The 19,553-nt window shown below is 41.0% G+C and overlaps 2 protein-coding genes across 4 annotated transcripts in view; one reads left to right on the top strand and one right to left on the bottom strand.

Moving 5' to 3' along the window:
• The first annotated feature begins 627 nt into the window (after positions 1 to 627).
• On the top strand, positions 628 to 9,513 carry nr1i2 (nuclear receptor subfamily 1, group I, member 2). The gene is made up of 8 exons (XM_085374143.1): positions 628 to 812; positions 3,725 to 3,855; positions 4,100 to 4,269; positions 5,507 to 5,823; positions 5,901 to 6,046; positions 8,850 to 8,966; positions 9,162 to 9,267; positions 9,357 to 9,513. The coding sequence occupies exons 1-8, from the start codon at positions 631 to 633 to the stop codon at positions 9,511 to 9,513; spliced, it is 1,326 nt and encodes a 441-aa protein (XP_085230269.1). The 5' UTR covers positions 628 to 630.
• Positions 9,514 to 12,964: 3,451 nt separating this feature from the next.
• The window catches only part of gsk3ba (glycogen synthase kinase 3 beta, genome duplicate a), a 37,281-nt gene continuing 30,692 nt past the window's right edge, over positions 12,965 to 19,553 (bottom strand). For 2 of the 3 annotated variants that reach the window (XM_085374975.1, XM_085374974.1), the window contains exons 9-11: positions 17,544 to 17,730; positions 17,040 to 17,138; positions 12,965 to 16,243 (exon numbers count right to left, since the gene is read on the bottom strand). In XM_085374975.1, coding sequence (XP_085231101.1) covers positions 16,173 to 16,243; positions 17,040 to 17,138; positions 17,544 to 17,730 — 357 coding nt within the window. In that variant the 3' untranslated portion in view covers positions 12,965 to 16,172. Of the gene's footprint in view, positions 16,279 to 17,039; positions 17,139 to 17,543; positions 17,731 to 19,553 lie in introns of all 3 variants that reach the window. The other variant, XM_085374976.1, reaches the window with a different exon arrangement.

Consider the following 19,553-nt stretch of genomic DNA (forward strand, 5'->3'; position numbering starts at 1 on the left):
GTTGTGATTTCAGTGTGTCAGTAATTCGGAGGGATTTGAGTGTTAAAATTAAAAAGGTTGCATTAAGCATTGTTTACTGGCAGAAAATACCTGAAATGTATGTTGCTAAATCATTAATCAACAGTAGCCTGTGCTTGTTTTTTGTGCAACTTACCGTTTTTCCACTGGAAAGTATTAAAAAAAAATAAAAAATTGAAGAGTCCACATTGTTCTTTGCACTTGAACATTGTGAGCTGTTCTGTGCACTTCAGAAAATTGCTCTTGCTCTTTGATGAAAATCAAGGTGATCTCCTACTGTGACCATTTAGCCACAATGAATAGGGGGTTGTAATAGACGTAAATGACTCCACAAGGAGCCTTTAGTCATATCCAGGTATGCGTCACTGCTGGAAGCAAATGGTTCAGCCACAGTATTATGGTCATATCCTTTCATTTAAGAGTATCATAGCACAATAACGTAGGATATACAGTGTGTATCCTGTACATTAACTGTGACGTAGTAGTGCTGATAGTAGTTAAACCTAAGCCTGATCTCACAGGGAACCTTTCCATTTCTTACTGAATCAATCTTGCCCAGAACAGATGTGAAGGCAGTGACGCCAGACTAATCTGATTATCTCTCGGGTGAGAATGAGCGAGAAGGCCGCTGGAGTGCAGATCATCAGTGAAGTGCTCGCAAGGCTGAATAAAGAGGATGAGGAGGAGAAGCTGACAGATGATGAGGAGTCCAGAGTGTGTGGTGTCTGTGGAGATCTGGCTAATGGTTACCACTTCAATGCCTTGACCTGTGAAGGCTGCAAGGGCTTCTTCAGGTAAAGCTCTTCAACATTTAATAACATCATGAATCAAGCAATAAATGGCTGTTTAAGGGCTTTTAGAAAACAAATAGTCCAGCTTTTATGTTTGCTGTATCTAGAGTTTCTCTCATGTTTTTAATTATATTTAGAAAAATTTTTGTCATGAAAAGAATCCCTTGTGAATGTGAAATGACAAATTAGTGATCTTCCTTCCGAGGAGCCAGACTTTCTTGTAATCTTTTAAAGTGGTCTTGAGCAATAGTTCTCCAGTCTTCCAGAAGGTCTTCCAAAAATTTTCTTTTGACATTTGCTGCTTTCTCAGTCATTTTCACTCACTCAGTTTTTGTACCTGATGAGCATAAAAGGCTCCTGGTTGAACTCAAACCAGTGTTTTGTCCATACATAACTAATAACTTAGTTCATCTAATAAGAAATATTAGATGAAAATTTGGCATATCTCAGCAGTGTGTCCTTAAGAATTTTCAGTAGAAGTAGAAGACAAAAGAAGAAGTGGCAGGGTTAGAAAAACTCCATCATCTCCAGCAGATGAACAGTTTCTAAAAGTCATGTCCTTGAGAAAGAGGAAAAAAATCCAGCAAAGACCTGACACAGAGAGACACAGAGAGATGCATCTGGCCCTTCAGTTCATCCATCTGCTCTTAAGGGAAGAAAACATGCAGAAAAGGTGGAGGTATTCCAAATTACACAAGAACTGGACTAAACATCAGTGGCAACTGGTCTTGAAATTTGTGGCTCAAATCTCTGTTAATAGGTCAGGAGAGAGGTACACAGCAAGTGCAACATATTTAGCTTCATACCACAGTCATTAGTAAAACATCCAGTGGTGTTGGGAATCTTGTCAAAATTAATATAATTATGAACACAGAAAAATACCATCAGATTGCTTTTACCATCTGGAAAGCATCTGATTGGCATCCGCTTCATTTTTCAACACAGTGATGCCAAACACACTGTAATGTAATCAAGAGTACAGGCAGTCATTAATACTTTTTTTTTTTGGTGGTGTGGGGGATGTTCATGGCATTTAATTGGCTGCTTATATTGTAAATTTTTAATATCATATAAAGTGAAACCACATTTCGGATCTTTTTTTTTTCATGCCCAAAAAGTACTTTTTAAGTAGTATTTATAAGTTAATTTGAATTCAGTTCACCTGAATTCAGCACCTCTGTACTTTTAGCACCCTGTCAACCAAATAAACAGACACGCGATCGTGAGGACCGGATATACACACATACACACAAGCACATTCTCTATACTACATTTATACATATACAACATCTTGCATAGTATCTATATACATAGATATATACATAGATACAGTGACTATCTTGCTTTCATAGGCTCAAAATGTGAAATAAGCTCGACACCGTCTGCTCTGCAATCTGAAGGCCACCTCAGTTCACTGTGACCTGAGTAACCATGAAGTTGTAGGAGGTTGTAGGATGTTGAATTGTATTCTTTCTGTGGCACATGCAGGTTTCAGAAGACTAGATTGTGACTTGTTGACCTAGTTAGGACTGGTGTAGTTGTGTTATGAATAAGTTGAACTCTTTTACTAGGACGGCTCACAAACAGGAAATGACAGTGGTCTAGTCTGCTCGTGATAAATGAAAACATGATTTACTCTGAGTCAGAAGCTTGTTATGTTTGAAATGTGTTGTAACTACGTAACAGATATATTAACTTTAACACTAATCACATTTTCAGTTTTCCTCACATTCAGCTGTAAAACGTTTAAAATTATCTGACCTTTTTTTAAAGAGTTTATACAACGAGAAGCTCAAGATGTCTGTCAGATAGGAAGCTGTGTGTCATCAATGTGTTATCATCATCATCAATCACTGCGAGCCCAAATACTAGAGTTTTGTAGTATTGAAGTTAACCATTTATTTTAATGGCTTTTATTTTGATTTTTAATTGAACATTATTATACTGTTCACCATATATGCTCTCTGAACTGTCTCATTTAGAAGTGTGCTCAGTTTTGTTTATTATTTGACTTCTTTAGGCCAAAGTATTCTTTATATAAACCTCACTTTGCTGCCACCAAAGCTCTCTCTGTCCCTGTTATTCAGATGGGCTGCTGTCGGTGAGCTGAGTGGTCAGATAACATTCAATTTCTGGCATAAAAGGTGGTGTCAGTGTGATATTCTCATCTACTTTGGTTCTTAATTTGACCTTCTCTCATTTCAACACCTTCACAAATTAAATCCACACAGTGCACACAGTACAGACAGTTCATTAGGTACAGGTTGCTAGTACCAGGGTGGTCTCCTTTTGCCTTCAGAACTGATTTATTTCTTGGTGGTATAGATTTAACAAGGTGCCGGAAACATTCCCCAGAGATTTTGGTCAATTTTGACATGATAGCATCACACAGTTACTGCACATCCATGATCTCCCAGACCACCTCATCCCAAAGGTGCTCTATTTTACTGAGAGCTTTTTATTGAGGGCATTTGATTACAGGGAACTTGTTGTCATGTTTAGGAAACCAGGTTGAGATGATTTGAGTTTTATGATATGGTGCATTGTCCTGTTGGAAGCAGCCATCAGAAGATGGGTGCACTGTGGACATGGTCAGGCACATTACTCAGGTAGGCTGTCATGTTTAAATGATGCTCAGTTGGTACTAAGGGCCCCAAAGTGTGCCAAGAATATATCTTCCACCCCATTACACCACCACTACCAGCCTAAATGGAGTGGAGATCCATGCATTCATGTTGTTTACACCAAATTCTGACCCTATCAAACAAATGTTGCGGCAGAACTTGAGACTGCACATTTGTTGTGCAATTTCAGTAAACTTGTGCAAATTGTGACTCATTAGATATTTGCATTAACAAGCAGTTAAACCTAAGGCATGAAGCTGTTATTTTGTGAGTGGATGTTTTTCATTTCAGACGTAACATAAAGAGGTCAAACCAGCTCCGTTGTCCATTCCTGAATAAATGTGTTATAACGAAAAACAGCCGCCGGTCTTGTCAAGCCTGCCGCATGCGCAAATGTCAGGCCATTGGCATGTGCAAAGACAGTAAGTAACATCTAAAGGCTTTTATACTTAATGTTTAAGTCACTGTAGGAAGTGTGTGGTATTATAAAAGGTGCACCCATCAGTTTCTAGAATGCTTGTTATCATTTTGCATGTTTACATCATGTCATACAATAAATTGATACACATAATTTTCATGCCTTGAGAAGAAATTATGAATCAGATCAGGTTGTTTTATGCTGACATGCTTGACATAGTAAATGCTTGTATTTTTGTGCTTGTTCAGTGGTCATGTCTGATGAAAAGGTGCAGGAGAGGAGGGTCCAAATCAAGAAGAATAAGATGCTTAACTCCCCAGTGGAGCTTTCATTCCAACAAGAAAAACGTATTCAGGAACTGCTCTTTGGTCACCGCAGCACATTCGACTCAGCATTTTCCCGCTTCAGCAGCTTCAGGGTGTGTGAGTGAATGCATGCAGTTTCAGCTCTTCATCATTGTTACGACCCGGCTCAAAAGCCGCAACATAAAAAAAGGAGACGAATAACAGAGTGTGGGTGAGAAGAGGTTTCATCCTAAAATGGAAAACCAGGTTGGCTAAAATGGCTGGTGCCACCAAGGCAAAGACTAGTGCACTGCCGGAAAGCTTGCCTCAGGTATGCTTTTATCCACACCTGACTAGGTGTGGCCAATTAGCACCAGCTGAAAACACTGAGACGATTAGAAGCTGCAGAGGGACGTAACACCTCCTCCCTTAAAAGGGTTCCTCTAGGACCCTTAAATTTATTAAAAGCCCCTCTGAAGCCTTCAGTTCCTTATAATTAAATAAATAAAAGTTAAAGCTAACAGAAGCACAGTGTTCACGTTATAGTTGGCATCTCTAAGCATGGATGGGCATGAGGATTTGAAGTTGCCACACTGAACAGACAAAAAGTAACATGTGACCAACACAAAGGAGCACAACAGTCACAAACCCAAAATGATTACCTGATCTGCTACAACACAAAACCAAAAGTAGCAACAAATAATCACAACTAAGTGATCTGTTGTCTCCACCACACAAACAGTCACATACAAGTGGCCCTATACCACAACAAGTTACTTTAATCCAAAAAGTTCAGTAAATCAAGCGTACTAGTGACCAACCACAAAATGGAGAGCTATGGCCACACAATGATCACATCAAGGGTGGCTCAGCACCCCACAGTGTTATTGCCATCACCTGGCCAACAACACTCACAAGTGATCCAACAAAATAGCCATATTCCCCACAACACTAAAAGTCACAGCACAAAACACTCACCTCACAAGGATCTCATTAGCATCCATCCACACTGACATATGCACACACAGGGTGTGCACACAATGCCAACTTAAAAACAGCCTACCTGCCTCAGCTACAGACCATAATCAAGAATGGTCTCAAACCTCCTACCAAGTTTGGTGCCACTGATTTACTATGTGCAACTCCCAGCCTAAAACACTAAAAACAACAAAACCCTTACTTTTCCTACCCTAGTCTTCAGTGGTGTACCAGGCTCGAGGCAACTTTAAACGCGAACTCGAGAGCAGGCAGCAGACCAGAGATATAGTCTCCTACCAAACTCTGAAGCGTACCCCCACCCAGGATGGGTGGGGGTACGCCCAATCATCATCTTTGTTTTAACTTGTGTAATTGATCTTTGATTTTTTTCAGCCTATGGACCGAAACATCCTTCCTGTGAATACGCACAAGCAGACGGCAAGCAAGCTCTTTAACCCTCTGACCGAGTGCCCTAGAAACGGCTGCAGCACTGCGAGTAAATCTACCACCGAGCCCACATCATCGCCATCTGCCACCTCATGCTCTTCATCCTCCTCCTGTTTCCACAGTTCCATTAAAAAACAAGAACACCACATACGGAATGACGTCGAAAACAGATGTGTTTTCACTGCTCTTCCGCATGTGGCCGACCTCACGACTTACATGATCCAGAACGTCATTAGCTTTTCCAAAAGTCTCCAAGACTTCCGGTAAATGTGTACATCAACGGATATTTATATTCAGTCGGCACGTTTTCGACACTTGATGTCAAACTGGTGTCTTACAGGTCTCTTACCATGGGAGACCAAATATCTCTGCTGAAGGGAGCCACGTTTGAAATAATGCAGATCCGCTTCAACATGGTGTTCAACTCAAAAACGAGCACATGGGAATGTGGCCATATTACATACTGCATAGATGACGCTGTACGAGGTAAGACTTCTTACAGTTGGATGGATTAGATTAGATTAGATTAGATTAGATTAGATTAGATTAGATTAGGTGAAGTCAGACTGTCACTTAGAGTGGCCACTTTCCTGAACACTTGTGACAAAGCATCATTTAAAGAGAGATTTTAAAAAAAATTCTGAACAAAGTCAGTCAGTGGGACTTGACCTCCAGACCTGAAAAATGAGACCTATGCACAAGTGGCAAAAACTGCAGTTCCTCTAGGTGCCACTTGAGGCTGGCTCAAAAAGCAAGTCAGTTCCCAGACTCCCACGTTAAAACTGCCAACCAGTTTAGCAAGTTTACAACCTGGTACAAAAAAAAAGTTTTGGCTTCTGTGGATAGTTTCCTGCTTCATGTGTTCTGAGGTGAGAGGTTTTAACCACTCACTCACCTTAATAGTTGAGTTTGTTGAGTTGATTGATACCTGTCCTGGCAGTGATAGGTGTCTGGTAGGCTTGATACTACTTGCAGTAGCTAATTGTGATGTTGTATCATCTGGAGCATTTTTAATAGTTTATCTGACAATTATTATGGCTTGCTGTGTGTTTCAAACCATCCCAGAAGAGAAGAGCATGTCCTGGATAATCCTCCTTTCTGACATGTAAATTAGAAAAGTTGAACTTCATGTTTTATACAATATGGCCTAAAATGAGCAACTGACTCTACACACTCAGGAAAATCCAATGTTAGGCTTATTGCTGAATCTAAATAGGTGTGAATGGTTGTTGCTCTCTGTCTGTTAGCCTTGCGATGTTTGGTGTAACCGTCCACTATTTCATTGGCACCTGGAATAGGCTGCAGCCCCGGGGTGAGCCTGAGTTGGATAAGCATGATGAATGAATGAAGCCTCAAGTGGTCATTAGAGGAACTGCAGTTTAGTTTTTGACACTTGTTTTCTTCATTTGTCTCTACATTTGACGCTGCTTACCAGAGGATAGTGGAGGATTAGGCCTAATTAGCTCCCTAATCATCTGCTGTGTTAGCAATCTCGAGGTGCTTTTTGGTGCTGGCAAAGACTGCAGCGGTGTATGAAAGCTTTTGCTGAAAAAAGTGTGACAATGAGTGGCTGTGCAGTTTAAAATGCTGACGTACTCCAAAGAGTGTGAGAAACTGCAAATGTAGGTGTTTCACTGTGTTTCACTGTTCATAAAGATGGACTTAGTGCTTATAACCAAGTCAATATACAAAAATACAAAATGCATTCAGTAATGGAGACAATTATGGTCTGTTGTTGATTGAATTGGAGTAACTCTGAGGTGTGTGTTGTCTGAGGACTCAAAGTAACGTCCCTGATCACAAATTCTGTACACCTGATTAAATAACATGTAACGTGTACTGAATGACCTTTGCCCCCGCAAAATGTTTTTTCACTTGATGAACACGTTGAGTCGTTATTCTCTGATCTCGCTAGTTTTTTGCTTTTAAACTATATGTAACGTTGCAAACTGTTATTAAACAGGAGTAAAATGAACAAAGAGAAATTTGACGCTCCTAACATGCATGCACATGTTGCACTTTTATTTTTGAAGCAGTCAGACAACAGTCAGTCAGTAACATGTCCAGTCTGTTATCACTCTTGTCACATGTTCTCACACGGTGGTGTAATATGACTCCTTAAGAAACACTCACTGCAATGCTGTCAAACTGGTTTTTACTTCTTTCGATCCAAAGTGCTTCACAAACGCGCTGTCTGAAGGTTTCCTTTTACTATTAGACAAACAGCTCTTAGGAATAAGGAATTCACACTGAGCACTAGGTGAAAGTTGAGATTACAGGGACTATAGCTCTGTTTAATTTTCAAGGTGCTGACCTGCAGTTTTCACACTGGATAAGGTGTGCAGCTACAAATATCCATCACAAAGGTGTTTGCTCTTCATGCTACTTTACTTGCGAGTTAACTGCTCAGACTGACCTATAAGTAGGTCACACAGAGAACAAACACTAAAAATAGCACTTCCTTGTTTTGTTTTTTTTAAAGGAATGAAAATACACATAAACCATAAATGACATTTGAACTACAGGGGTCTTTGGTATAAATGCTTTTATAAATACTTTGTATTTTGTTTATAATCTGTTAGATATTATTTTTTTGGGACTGGTGCAATCTGTCTGGCAAAGCCAAGTGGAATAACTGTACCTTTATTTCATCCACAACAACAGAAATCAGTATAAAATGATGTCTGACTGATTCCAGTCAACACACCAAGGATATCCCGACTATTCCGCTGGCTTTTAGTTGTCTTTATTGGTGCAAATTCCTTTCACCGTTTCAGTGCTCCTAGGCTAACAGCATGTCAGTTACATTTATAAGCCTTGTGTGTTGGAAAAACTGTAGGGAAGTTGTGGCAAATCACCACCCCTGGTTTTTTTAGAACTTGTGCAAAAATAGTTTTGCAAGAATGTCTGGAAAATCCTGCAGCATGTTCTTGGAGCGCATATCTGACTGGCATACGTGTTTTGTGTATTTGGTGAATATTTACTGTGTAGCTGGTAGTTTTGAGCTCATCGTTCTCCCTGATTTTTTTTTCCTTCCTAATTGTGGATAATTCTGCATGAATGAGCTTTTAGATTGTGGTTTGCCTGTACATGTGTTGCACATTTTCACACATAAATCCCTGCCAGAATCACCTTGATGGTAGCTTACTCGAAAGTGGGAACTAAACATATCCATTTGAATCCGTTTCTTGGAGTGTGGAGAAAAGTGGGAACAGATCAGACCTCAGTGGCCCTCAGACTGTCCTTCCGTATCTGTCCTGCTCCTGACCCGTTTTCCTGTGTTTTCCAGCGGGATTTCAGCCATGTCTGCTGGAGCCTCTGTTCAGATTTCACCACACCCTGCGCACACTGGGCCTACAGGAGGAAGAATACGTTCTCATGCAAGCCATGTCTCTGTTTTCTCCAGGTGATGGTCGTTCTTCAGCAGTTCATCCCAGTCCTTGCTAGGACCAAATCAATAATTAACCAACCCTGTAAATATTTAAACCCTACAAACAGTGTGCATTTGTACCCAGCCCAAAATAAAAATGCATTCTCAGATTTTCCTCAGGGCGAAGTGGCTTCAAATTAAAAGAAATTTGTTTTTTACTTGATTTGCCAGACCGTCCAGGCGTGCAGCAGCACAGCTTGATTGACAAAGTTCATGAAAACTTGGCGCTGACGCTAAAAACCTGGATTGACTGCAGGAGAACAGGTCCAGAGAAACAGTGAGTGAAATGTCAAATTCTCGCCCCTTTCCAGTCAGTGTGAAATGTTTTTACATACTGCAGTTATTGACTTTTCTATTGTATTTCAGCCTGCTGTATCCCAAAGTGATAGCCTGCTTTACAGAGATGAGAACAATGACTGAGGAATACAGCAAACAGATTCTACAGATCCAGGACATCCAGCCTGACACCATCAGTCCTCTCATAATGGAGATGGTCAGTAAAGGCTCCTGTAATGACTTATGAAGAGTGTGCTGTACATGAGCAGCACAAGCACTGTTAATGGGGACGCTTAAATGAAAGTATCCTATTGTTATTTTACATGTGTCGAAAGAGTGAAGACTGGACTCGGGAGACAGACACTATCTCTACTTTTAAGATTAGGCTTAAAACTTTCCTTTTTGCTAAAGCATATAGTTAGGGCTGGACCAGGTGACCCTGAATCCTCCCTTAATTATGCTGCAATAGACGTAGGCTGCCGGGGATTCCCATGATGCATTGAATTTTTCCTTTCCAGTCACCTTTCTCACTCACTATGTGTTAACAGCAGTGTTGGTCAAGTTACTTGAAAAAAGTAATCAGTAACTAATTACTGATTACTTCCCCAAAAAAGTAATCCCGTTACTTTACTGATTACTTATTTTCAAAAGTAATTAATTACTTAGTTACTTTTTAAAAACACGATTTACAACCTGAATAGGTGATAAAGCAATAGATCTTTCAGCCCAATTCTACTTTTTCTACATAATCCATCATACAAAATGTAATCAAATGGAAAAGTCTCTTTTTTTTAACTTGTTTTATTAGTTTTAATCTTTTAACTTTATGCATCAAGCAAAGATTTAATTATATGCAACATTCTCTGACTTGAATAAATTAGTTTAACATTTAAACCTATTATCTGCACATTCCAGCACATAAAATAAAATATTTTTTGTGTTTACACTCACTCTTTCAAATAGATGCAAGTAAAACACAGCAGAAAATAAATAAAGTCAAAGACTCAGCGGTCCTGTTGCTCTATTTTCACCTGTAAAGCAGGACTGGGGGTAGGCGGAGGTTTACCCTGGTGCAGGTGTGCCGCGGTCAGTTGAAGAATCCGCGAGTTTCTCTGTGAGTTTCCCATTACGTCATAGCGCACTCGGTGCTTGCTTGGAAGTTTAGGGGTTTTTTTTCGCTGTAAAAAGTTTTCTTCCCACGCACGATGGACGCTAATATTTTTGTCACTTTTTATGGAATCAAACTCAAAGTAAGGTCAGTACTTCCACGCTTTAAACGCTGCACGCTCATACTCTCTCCCACAATCGATATGTGATCCATTGTTGATCTGCACACAGCTGTTGTCACTAACGGCGCACTCGCTTACGTCACTGTCGTGAGACATTCTCGCAAAAAATCACGGTTTTAGTAACGCAGTAACGCAGCGTTCCTACGGGAAAGTAAAGGTAATCTAATTACCGATTTTGCAATAGTAATCCCTTACTTTACTCGTTACTTGAAAAAAGTAATCAGATTATAGTAACTGCCCATCTCTGGTTAACAGACCTCTCTGCATCGAATCATATTTTATCCTGTCTTCCTTCTCTCACCCCAACCGGTCGCAGCAGATGGCCGCCCCTCCCTGAGCCTGGTTCTGCCGGAGGTTTCTTCCTGTTAAAAGGGAGTTTTTCCTTCCCACTGTCGCCAAAGTGCTTGCTCATAGGGGGTCATATGATTGTTGGGTTTTTCTCCGTATCTATTATTGTGCGATCTACTGTACAATATAAAGTGCCTCGAGGCGATTTTTGTTGTGATTATATAAATAAAATTGAATGGAATTGAATTGTCTTAAATATTGACAGGACAAAAATATATAGGTGAGAGGGAGTGAACGAGTGTTGTCAGTGTTGTGACTCCGAAAAAGCTGCTTTTTAAATGTAGAATTTTGTTGTTGGTCTAGTTTTGTGCTTTTGGTGCCTTAATGTTCATTTATTGTAAACCGTGATGAATGAAAAATGCTTGACATGAGCGTTTCTGATGGCATATAAAGACAAACACTGCCCCCCTCTGGCCACACACAGAAAAACAGATTGTCTGTGAGGCTGATCTGCACTGCAAACATCTGGACTGTCCTGAAGTTTTGTTGATCACTTTTGATCTAATGGATTAAATAAACACGCCCCAAGGGAGGAACTTTTTATTTTGTCAGTTCTTTGTCCACCTTAATTTGTGATGGCAGACTCGAGTCTTCTCTTTGCACTAAGGAGAACTTTTTTCATTATGTGACTTTGAGAGTTGAGAGTTTTGTTCTTCAAGATTTCTGTGTACAGTACCCGGCAGTTGTTCCATTTGATTCAGATTAAGCAAAAGGACACAGTTTTTTACTATTTTTCTTTCAAGAACTAAGAACATCCAAAGCGATTTTTCAGCTATTGCCTTCAGATCATCATTAAAGGGCAACTTTTAATGGGTTTGGGTTGAACTTGAAACTGGCACTCTAACTGAAATCCTTGGATTTACCTGGCACAGAATACCTCCACATTTGTTTACTTTTATTTACTATAGACTTTGTGATTCACTGTTGATGCTTCTGTTATCTCTGTGCATCATGTTGTAATAAAGATATTCTTTTTTCAAACACATTTATTTTAAGCCAGTGCATCATTGAACCATTAGCAAGGTTTCAGACTCTTAATATGTAAACATAAATCTGTGTGAATCTATATGATCATATGAGTTTTGCCATGCTGGTTTTGTAATATACACAAAAAGACACTCACTAAACACTTTAACAGATATGTTGTGAAAGTATCAGGCTGGTCATGGTTTGTTCTTCAGAGTTGACCTAATTCTTTGTGGCACAGGCTGAAGTGCTGGAGACTTGATTGACATGACAGCATTACACATCTGGTGACTGCGGAGGCCAATTAGCTACAGTGACTTCATTGTCATGTTCAAAAAACCAGTTCGCAAAGAAAATATCCCAACAACCTGAACTGTTGATACAACGCAGGAGGGATCCACGCTTTTAAGTTGTTCACAAAATTTTTTAACCCTACAGTCCGAACACAGCAGCAGAACTTGAGACGTCAGGGCAGATGTGTTTTTCCAGTCCATTTTTGATAAGCCTGTGTAAACTGTAGCCTCAGTTTTCTGTTCTTAGCTGAAAGGAGTGACATCCAGTGTGGTCTTCTGTTGCAAGGTTCGATGCGCGTGCATTCAGAGATGGTCTTATGTATCCTGGTTATATCCACTGGATGTTTTCTCTCTCTCTTAATAATTCTAAGATAAATCTCTGTGAACTCTAGAGATGGTTGGGTGGTAGAAATCAGTTTCTGTAATAGTCAGATAATCCAGTCTGGCACCAACAACCACACCACATTCAGAGTCCCCATTTTGCCCCATTCTGATGCTCTGTTTGAAGTTCATCAGGTCTCTCGACCATGTCTACACACCTAAATGCACTGAGCTAGAGCCATGTGATCAACCGAATACATATTTGCATTAATGATTAGTTGAGCAGGTCTACCTAATAAATTGCCATTTACAATATATAATATGTGTCCCTGCCACTTCAGCAATGTACATACATGTCAGATATATTTAAGCTGCCACTACTTTGGTTTGAATTTTCTTTAACAAAATCGATCCGATGTCTACAAAGTGACGGGAACAAACACAGTAAAAGAATCTCAAACAGACAAATTTCATGATCATTTCCAGGCTATCCTACTCTTTATTTAATGCAAATTACAGTACCAGGGAACTATTCCTCGGAGCACGCAGAGGGAATATTTACAGAGGCGCACATTTAGCATACCTTCACAGAACAAAAGGAAAAAACAAACAAACAAAAACAAACAAACAAACAAAAAAAGAAATCGAAATTTCAGTCACAAACAGAGGCATTCAAGTAGTAGTACTGTTATACAGGATGTTTTTGTAGTATTTTCTTAAGATTCTTCTTTTCTATTACCCCAGTTTAACCCAGTCAGCATGACACTAGTGTATATGTCAGTATAAGATATTATACTAGCTTATACACTTTTATTCTTTTTTTGGTAGCCATTGTGGTGCTTTAATTGAACTGGAGTAAGAGGGCAGGGGTGAAGTGGTCCAACCTTCTGGTGGAGGGTAGCAACACGTTCATGAATGCAAAATTACAGCAAGCGGGAGAGACAGGAGAAAGGCTACATGACTTGACCCCTTAGGTGCTACTGAATTTCACCCCCCTGAATACTCAAGAGCAGGAGGAGAAACAACGAAACATCCAAAGAGAAGAGAAGAAGAAGAGTTATTGCCTCTGAGGATGGCTCATCACAACATGATGGTTTGGCTTTGGTAACAGAACCAACACTGCGAGTAATACAGAAACTGCACTGTATCGAATATAATATATGAGGCCTTTTTTTTTTGTTTGATTTTTTTTTTTGTTTAAAACCCTGCTGCCGTCCACAGCACACCACCCACCCACTTCATACCCCAAATCTGTGCCAGGACTGCAGTACACGTGTATGTATGCGTGTGTGTGTGTGTGTGTGCCCCCCAAGATAAAACATCTATTAAAATAAACACCTGTCTACTATATCTTCAGTTAAAGAAAAAAATATCCTTACAATTAACAATGTCTGTATATTACATTTAGTGTGCAATGAAAAGAGCAGGAGGGAGAGGATGTGCATCGGGTGGAAGAGGGGGCGCGTGAGTGAGCACGCGGACAGCAGGACATTCAACAGCACCAAAAGGGAGAGTCACAATATCAGAGGGGGGCGGTGACAGTGGGGGTGGGGGGGTTGATGGCGTGGGCTGGGTGAGGGTGGAAACAAGGCGAAGGTGTATGAAAGCAAAGGCACTCCAAACTATAGTTACACTATACATGACTAGTTCTTGTTACAATAATACAGCTGTAATCTACTGTACTGTACAGGTAAGATTGAACATATGGCTGGATAAAGCTGATCATCGTCGTCGTCATCTACAATATCCATACACAACATCAGTTTTGCCCTGATTCTGTTTTTTTTTGTTTTTTGTTTCATTTTTTTGTTTGTTTTTGAATCTTTTTCATCCGTTCCCTCACCCTTTGTCATCTTTGTTTTTGCTCATAAACAGTACATGGGTCTGCATATATACATACCTTGAACACAACATGGAAGAAAAAAAAAAATCAACATAACAACATAAAAAAAAACAACATACAAGTCATACAAGTCAGAATTTTGGTGAGGAGCATTTATACTGTATGTACAAATTCAGTTTTTCTTTCTTGTGTGTGTGTGATTTTTTTTTTGTTTTCTGAATTTTTTTTTTTGTTGGTTTTATCTTTTTAATTTTTTTGTTTAAATGTAGTGAGTATTCTCCGTAAATAAGACGATTCGTCAGACTGTACCGAGTGGCTCTATGTGCTGCGGGGGTGGAGGGGGACAAAAAGAAAGGGGCGCTCCGGTCGGTGGTCGCAGCGCACGAGGCAGCCGGTGGTGCGCCGAAGACCGCGGGCCGAGAGTCGAGCGTGAAAACCAACCTCGAATTCTTCACAGAAACGGCGAGAGAAAGAGAGAGGGAGAGAGGGAAAAGGGTGGGGGACACGTTTGTCTAGACGCTGCACTGTCGCAGAAACACTGTTACAGACAGAGCCAGTACAAAGACGGGGAATAGAGCGATGCCCTAAATCCATCTACAGCCTTAATACAGACGACACAGGGAAGTGGCTGCTGGAATCTAACCACACTCCAGCAAAGAAGAGAACAACAACAAAAACAGAAATAAAATAATAACAAAACACCACCTTATCTAAATCTATTGTCTTTAGGCAGCGGCAAATATTGCCACTGCTCTGCCACATATGAGCTCACCATAAATGATTTCTGAACCATTGTAGTTAATATACATATATCTATATATACTTTTTATACATAAGGAAAAGTAATATATAAACTGTGTGTGTATGCATGTCTGTTTTGTATTGTATGTATATATTATACAAGCACACAGGACCAGATACATGTCACATCCATCACACGTGGCAATCCAAAAGACGTCTGCCCAGGAGTACAAAAAAAAAACAACAAAAAAGAAAATAATTAAAAACAAAGTTGAATAAAACAGATCGCCAACCATTTTTAAAAATAACCCCGGGCAAAGAAAAAAAACAAAAAAACAACACTGTCCAAACATGTCCTCCCAAAGAGGACTGTTTCTTCCCACATACACCAGGATCATCATGCATCCATGTGTGTGAGGATGTGTGTGTTTGAGGGTGTAGGTGTGTGTCTGTGTGTGTGTATACGCGTGCGTGAGCCTCATGCCTTGTCTGCGGAAGTGGATGTGAGAGGGCTTGGTGGCCCCCAGGTGATCCTACCATACTCAGGCCATGCACTACAGAAAGAACCAAAAGGGGGGTGGGGCTCGTTTTTGTTTTTTTCGAGGAGGAGGGGTTGGCCAGGGGACGGAGGGGTCAGAGGTCAAAGGATGCAGAAAAATGGAACAATGGAGAGGGAGGCCAGATAGAGAAAGGGCAAAAAAGGGGGAGAGCTCAGGACTTTTCTACAGATTGTCCTCTTAGCAGGCTAGCATTGTGTATACGTGTACAGTGTACTTTTTAAATCAACAGTACAGTCGATAACATCTTCGGCCCTGCGCTTCACTTCCCTGTCGAGAGGGCACGGAGAGGCATCTTTGACGGAGGATGGAGAAGAGTTCAAACAGCTTTATGTTGAGGCCGGGTTTGGGGATAAGAGAGGCAGACTGGGGATGCTAGGTTTGTGGTCAGTTAGCTGTCGAACCCGGCCTGCTTCAGCATCGCTCCGCTGCTGCCGGGGAAGAGGAGCAGGGCAGAGCTGAGCTGAGCAGAGCTCACCCCCTGGCCAGGGCAATGGAGAGGCTGAGGGCCGGGGCTGAGACCGGGGCGGGGCAGGTGCTCTGTGGGCTCAGGAGGTGGAGTTGGAAGCTGAGGCAGAGGCGGTGGTGGTGGTGGGACCTCGCTCTGTGCTGCTGCCATCTATGAACAGGAAGAGGAAGTGCTCAGTTGAACAGCTGGTTTAGAGATAAAGGTAGAAAAAGAGTTACAGAGACACAATGAGAGCGAAGGATACAAATCTGTGTATACAAACCACACTGAACAATATAAGCAGCAAATGTGAATCGATAATGCTACGCAGGTTAAACATAAGCATACATGAGAAGAAAGGAATTTTAAATTCTGGAAAAACACACAATTTAAAAACAATTAGAAACCCCATGGATTGATGGGAAAAAACACTAAACTTTTTTTAGCAGTTCTTTGAAGTGGAAACGCAATAATTAATGAATGTGAAGTAAGCTAAGCATGTCACATGACTGGGAGTGAGTTTGGGCCTATGGTGTCGGGCAAAAGCCGCTGCTGTAATAGAGCACAGTGCGAAGAATTTATAGCAAAAAACAAAGCAAGGGTGTCACAATTTAAAAAAAACAAAAACTCAATTATCTTGTTTTATTAATAATTAAAAGCCAAACTCACAGCTGAAAACACCTAAGATACTGCCAAACTGAGGTGGCATGTTAAGTAAAGTCAACCCTTCGACGAAAACAGCATGTGTTGTTGTTTGCAGCGTTTAGTGCTCGGAGACATGAGTGCAAAACAACTTCTGGCTTAAGTTAAATTGAACTTAAATTGAACTAAAGAGGCTGACCTTTAGGGGATGAAATTGCTTACTGCTAATTTGAAAAACAAAGCCACAACCAGTACTTCAAAGTAATAAATATAGAGCAGCTAACCACATAAAACAAGGGTCTGACGGAGGTAGCGTGGCTCTAACCTGTGGTGGCAGATGCATTGGTTGGGGTAGAGGCGGCAGCCTGGCTGCGGGCGTGGGCAGGGATGAGTATGGAGGCCAAAGAAGGATTACTAGATAGTTCTAAAAGAAGAAGAACACACAATGCATTACCACATTATGCTGTTACAAAGTTACCTGCAGACCAGCGATAACATAAAAGTGGCGTTTTAAGATGTGCTTAGATTTCCTTACGGATAAATGCTACTGTGAATACGAGATAACCGATATGTCCCAGAAAAAAAAAAAATTTTAAATGTACTTTATATTCTTCTAAAAAATCTGTTAGATTGGAGTATCTAAATAAAGTAAAGTGAATTATTCAAAACAGAAAAACTTTAAACCCTCAGGGCTTTGGATCCCCCTGAATTTGTTATTTTAATATTCGTGTTTAAACCGTATTTACAATGCAAATGGGACTTTGGGAGAGGTGTTATTTTTTTAAATGAATGGTTTCTCTTCCGAGGAATGCTTTGTGAGTGCGCCTACCCTGGGTAGTGAAGTTGAAGAGCGAGGGCTTCTCTCGCCCGTTGGGCAGTTTGATGCTGGGGTCGCGCAGCTCGTCAAAGAATGAGTGTGCGCATGCCTCTAGGGGTGTTAGGCGGGCCGTGGGCGTGTACTCCAGCAGGCGGGAGCACAAGGCGATGGCCTCCGGAGGCGTACGTGGTCGGAACACCTGAACGTCAATTCGAATCAACAATGAGAACATCACGAGTTTCCAAAGAAAAGAGACATTTCAGTATTTTTAGCACAAACGCATATACAACACACACACACACACACACACAGAGCATATGACTGGATGAAAAATGAATCTTTACTAATATCCTATGAAAGCTAATGCACTTTGACCAATGCATTTTTTAAGGCGTGCTATGAATGAATCAGTGGAAGCATATGACTGCTGTAGCAGTGAGTAGCAAATGAAATGCAGCTGCAGAGAGCGACCACAGCGAGGCACGTCGGAGGTGAACAGGAGGGCCTGATAGCCCTGCTCCCTCCTGATTGGCTAATTGCTTTTTCAAATAGAAGAGCTGTGCTTAGCTAAGAAAGAGAGACTGTCCTTTAGATTTTAAAACCTGTTTAGTTCTCAAGAGGAGTTAAAACAAGCAACGAGGCAACATCGTGATGTTGGGAGGTAGGGTGGCAGTTGATGAAGTAACTGACTGAAGCAGGATAGCACAGGTTTAACATCAGTCCACTCTAAAACATCAGGCAGATCTTATATTTGCTTTGAGCCTGTGCCAAAGCTCTGATGCTGCTGATAATAGGCCCAGACATTGTGCTACAGGTGGTCAAGAACAAAGAAAGTGGTTGTTTTCAGCTCGATGAACCAGTGCGTCATTATCAAACTCCTCCCTGAAGCAAGTCTTGCAACTCGGAAGTCGTGGTTAAATGCTTCAGTTGTTTTGAAGCATCGGGTAAGTCAACTTTCATTTCAGGGTTAACTGCTACTTTAAAACGGCATGTTCTGAATCACCAGTCAGATCCGGTAACAAGTGTTTAAAATGTAGAGTTCTACCAGCGATGGTGTTGCATCCTTCTCCCTTCTTGCTCTTATAAAGTCTGATATTTTTTTCTTTGTTCAAATAATTATTGGGACTGAAAAAACTTAAAAACCAATAAAATATAGAAACTGATGGGTGCACCTACAGTGACTTACAGTGGGGCAAAAAAGTATTTAGTCAGCCACCGATTGTGCAAGTTCCCCCACCTAAAATGATGACAGAGGTCAGTAATTTGCACCAGAGGTACACTTCAACTGTGAGAGAAAGAATGTGAAAAAAAAATCCATGAATCCACATGGTAGGATTTGTAAAGAATTTATTCGTAAATCAGGGTGGAAAATAAGTATTTGGTCACCTCAAACAAGGAAAATCTCTGGCTCTCACAGACCTGTAACGTCTTCTGTAAGAAGCTTTTCTGTCCCCCACTCGTTACCTGTATGAATGGCACCTGTTTGAACTCATCATCTGTATAAAAGACACCTGTCCACAGCCTCAAACAGTCAGACTCCAAACTCCGCCATGGCCAAGACCAAAGAGCTTTCGAAGGACACCAGGAAAAGTATTGTAGACCTGCACCAGACTGGGAAGAGTGAATCTACAATAGGCAAGCAGCTTGGTGTGAAAAAATCAACTGTGGGAGCAATCATCAGAAAATGGAAGACATACAAGACCACTGATAATCTCCCTCGATCTGGGGCTCCACACAAGATCTCATCCCGTGGGGTCAAAATGATCATGAGAACGGTGAGCAAAGATCCCAGAACCACACGGGGGGACCTGGTGAATGACCTGCAGAGAGCTGGGACCAAAGTAACAAAGGTCACCATCAGTAACACACTACAACGGCAGGGAATCAAATCCCGCAGTGCCAGACGTGTTCCGCTGCTGAAGCCAGTGCATGTCCAGGCCCGTCCGAAGTTTGCCAGAGAGCACATGGATGATACAGCAGAGGATTGGGAGAATGTCATGTGGTCAGATGAAACCAAAGTAG

The sequence above is a fragment of the Diplotaxodon limnothrissa genome, linkage group LG16, assembly GCF_057381915.1.
Source record: "Diplotaxodon limnothrissa isolate DT_005_m linkage group LG16, D_limnothrissa_male_GT1.1, whole genome shotgun sequence".
Taxonomy (NCBI): Eukaryota; Metazoa; Chordata; class Actinopteri; order Cichliformes; family Cichlidae; genus Diplotaxodon; species Diplotaxodon limnothrissa.

Coding starts and splice junctions, on each gene's coding strand:
- nr1i2 (XM_085374143.1), top strand. CDS start 631: ATGAGCGAGAAGGCCGCTGGAGTGCAGATCATCAGTGAAGTGCTCGCA. Junction 6,047..8,849: donor CATAGATGACGCTGTACGAG/GTAAGACTTCTT, acceptor TGTGTTTTCCAG/CGGGATTTCAGCCATGTCTG. Junction 9,268..9,356: donor AGAACAGGTCCAGAGAAACA/GTGAGTGAAATG, acceptor ATTGTATTTCAG/CCTGCTGTATCCCAAAGTGA.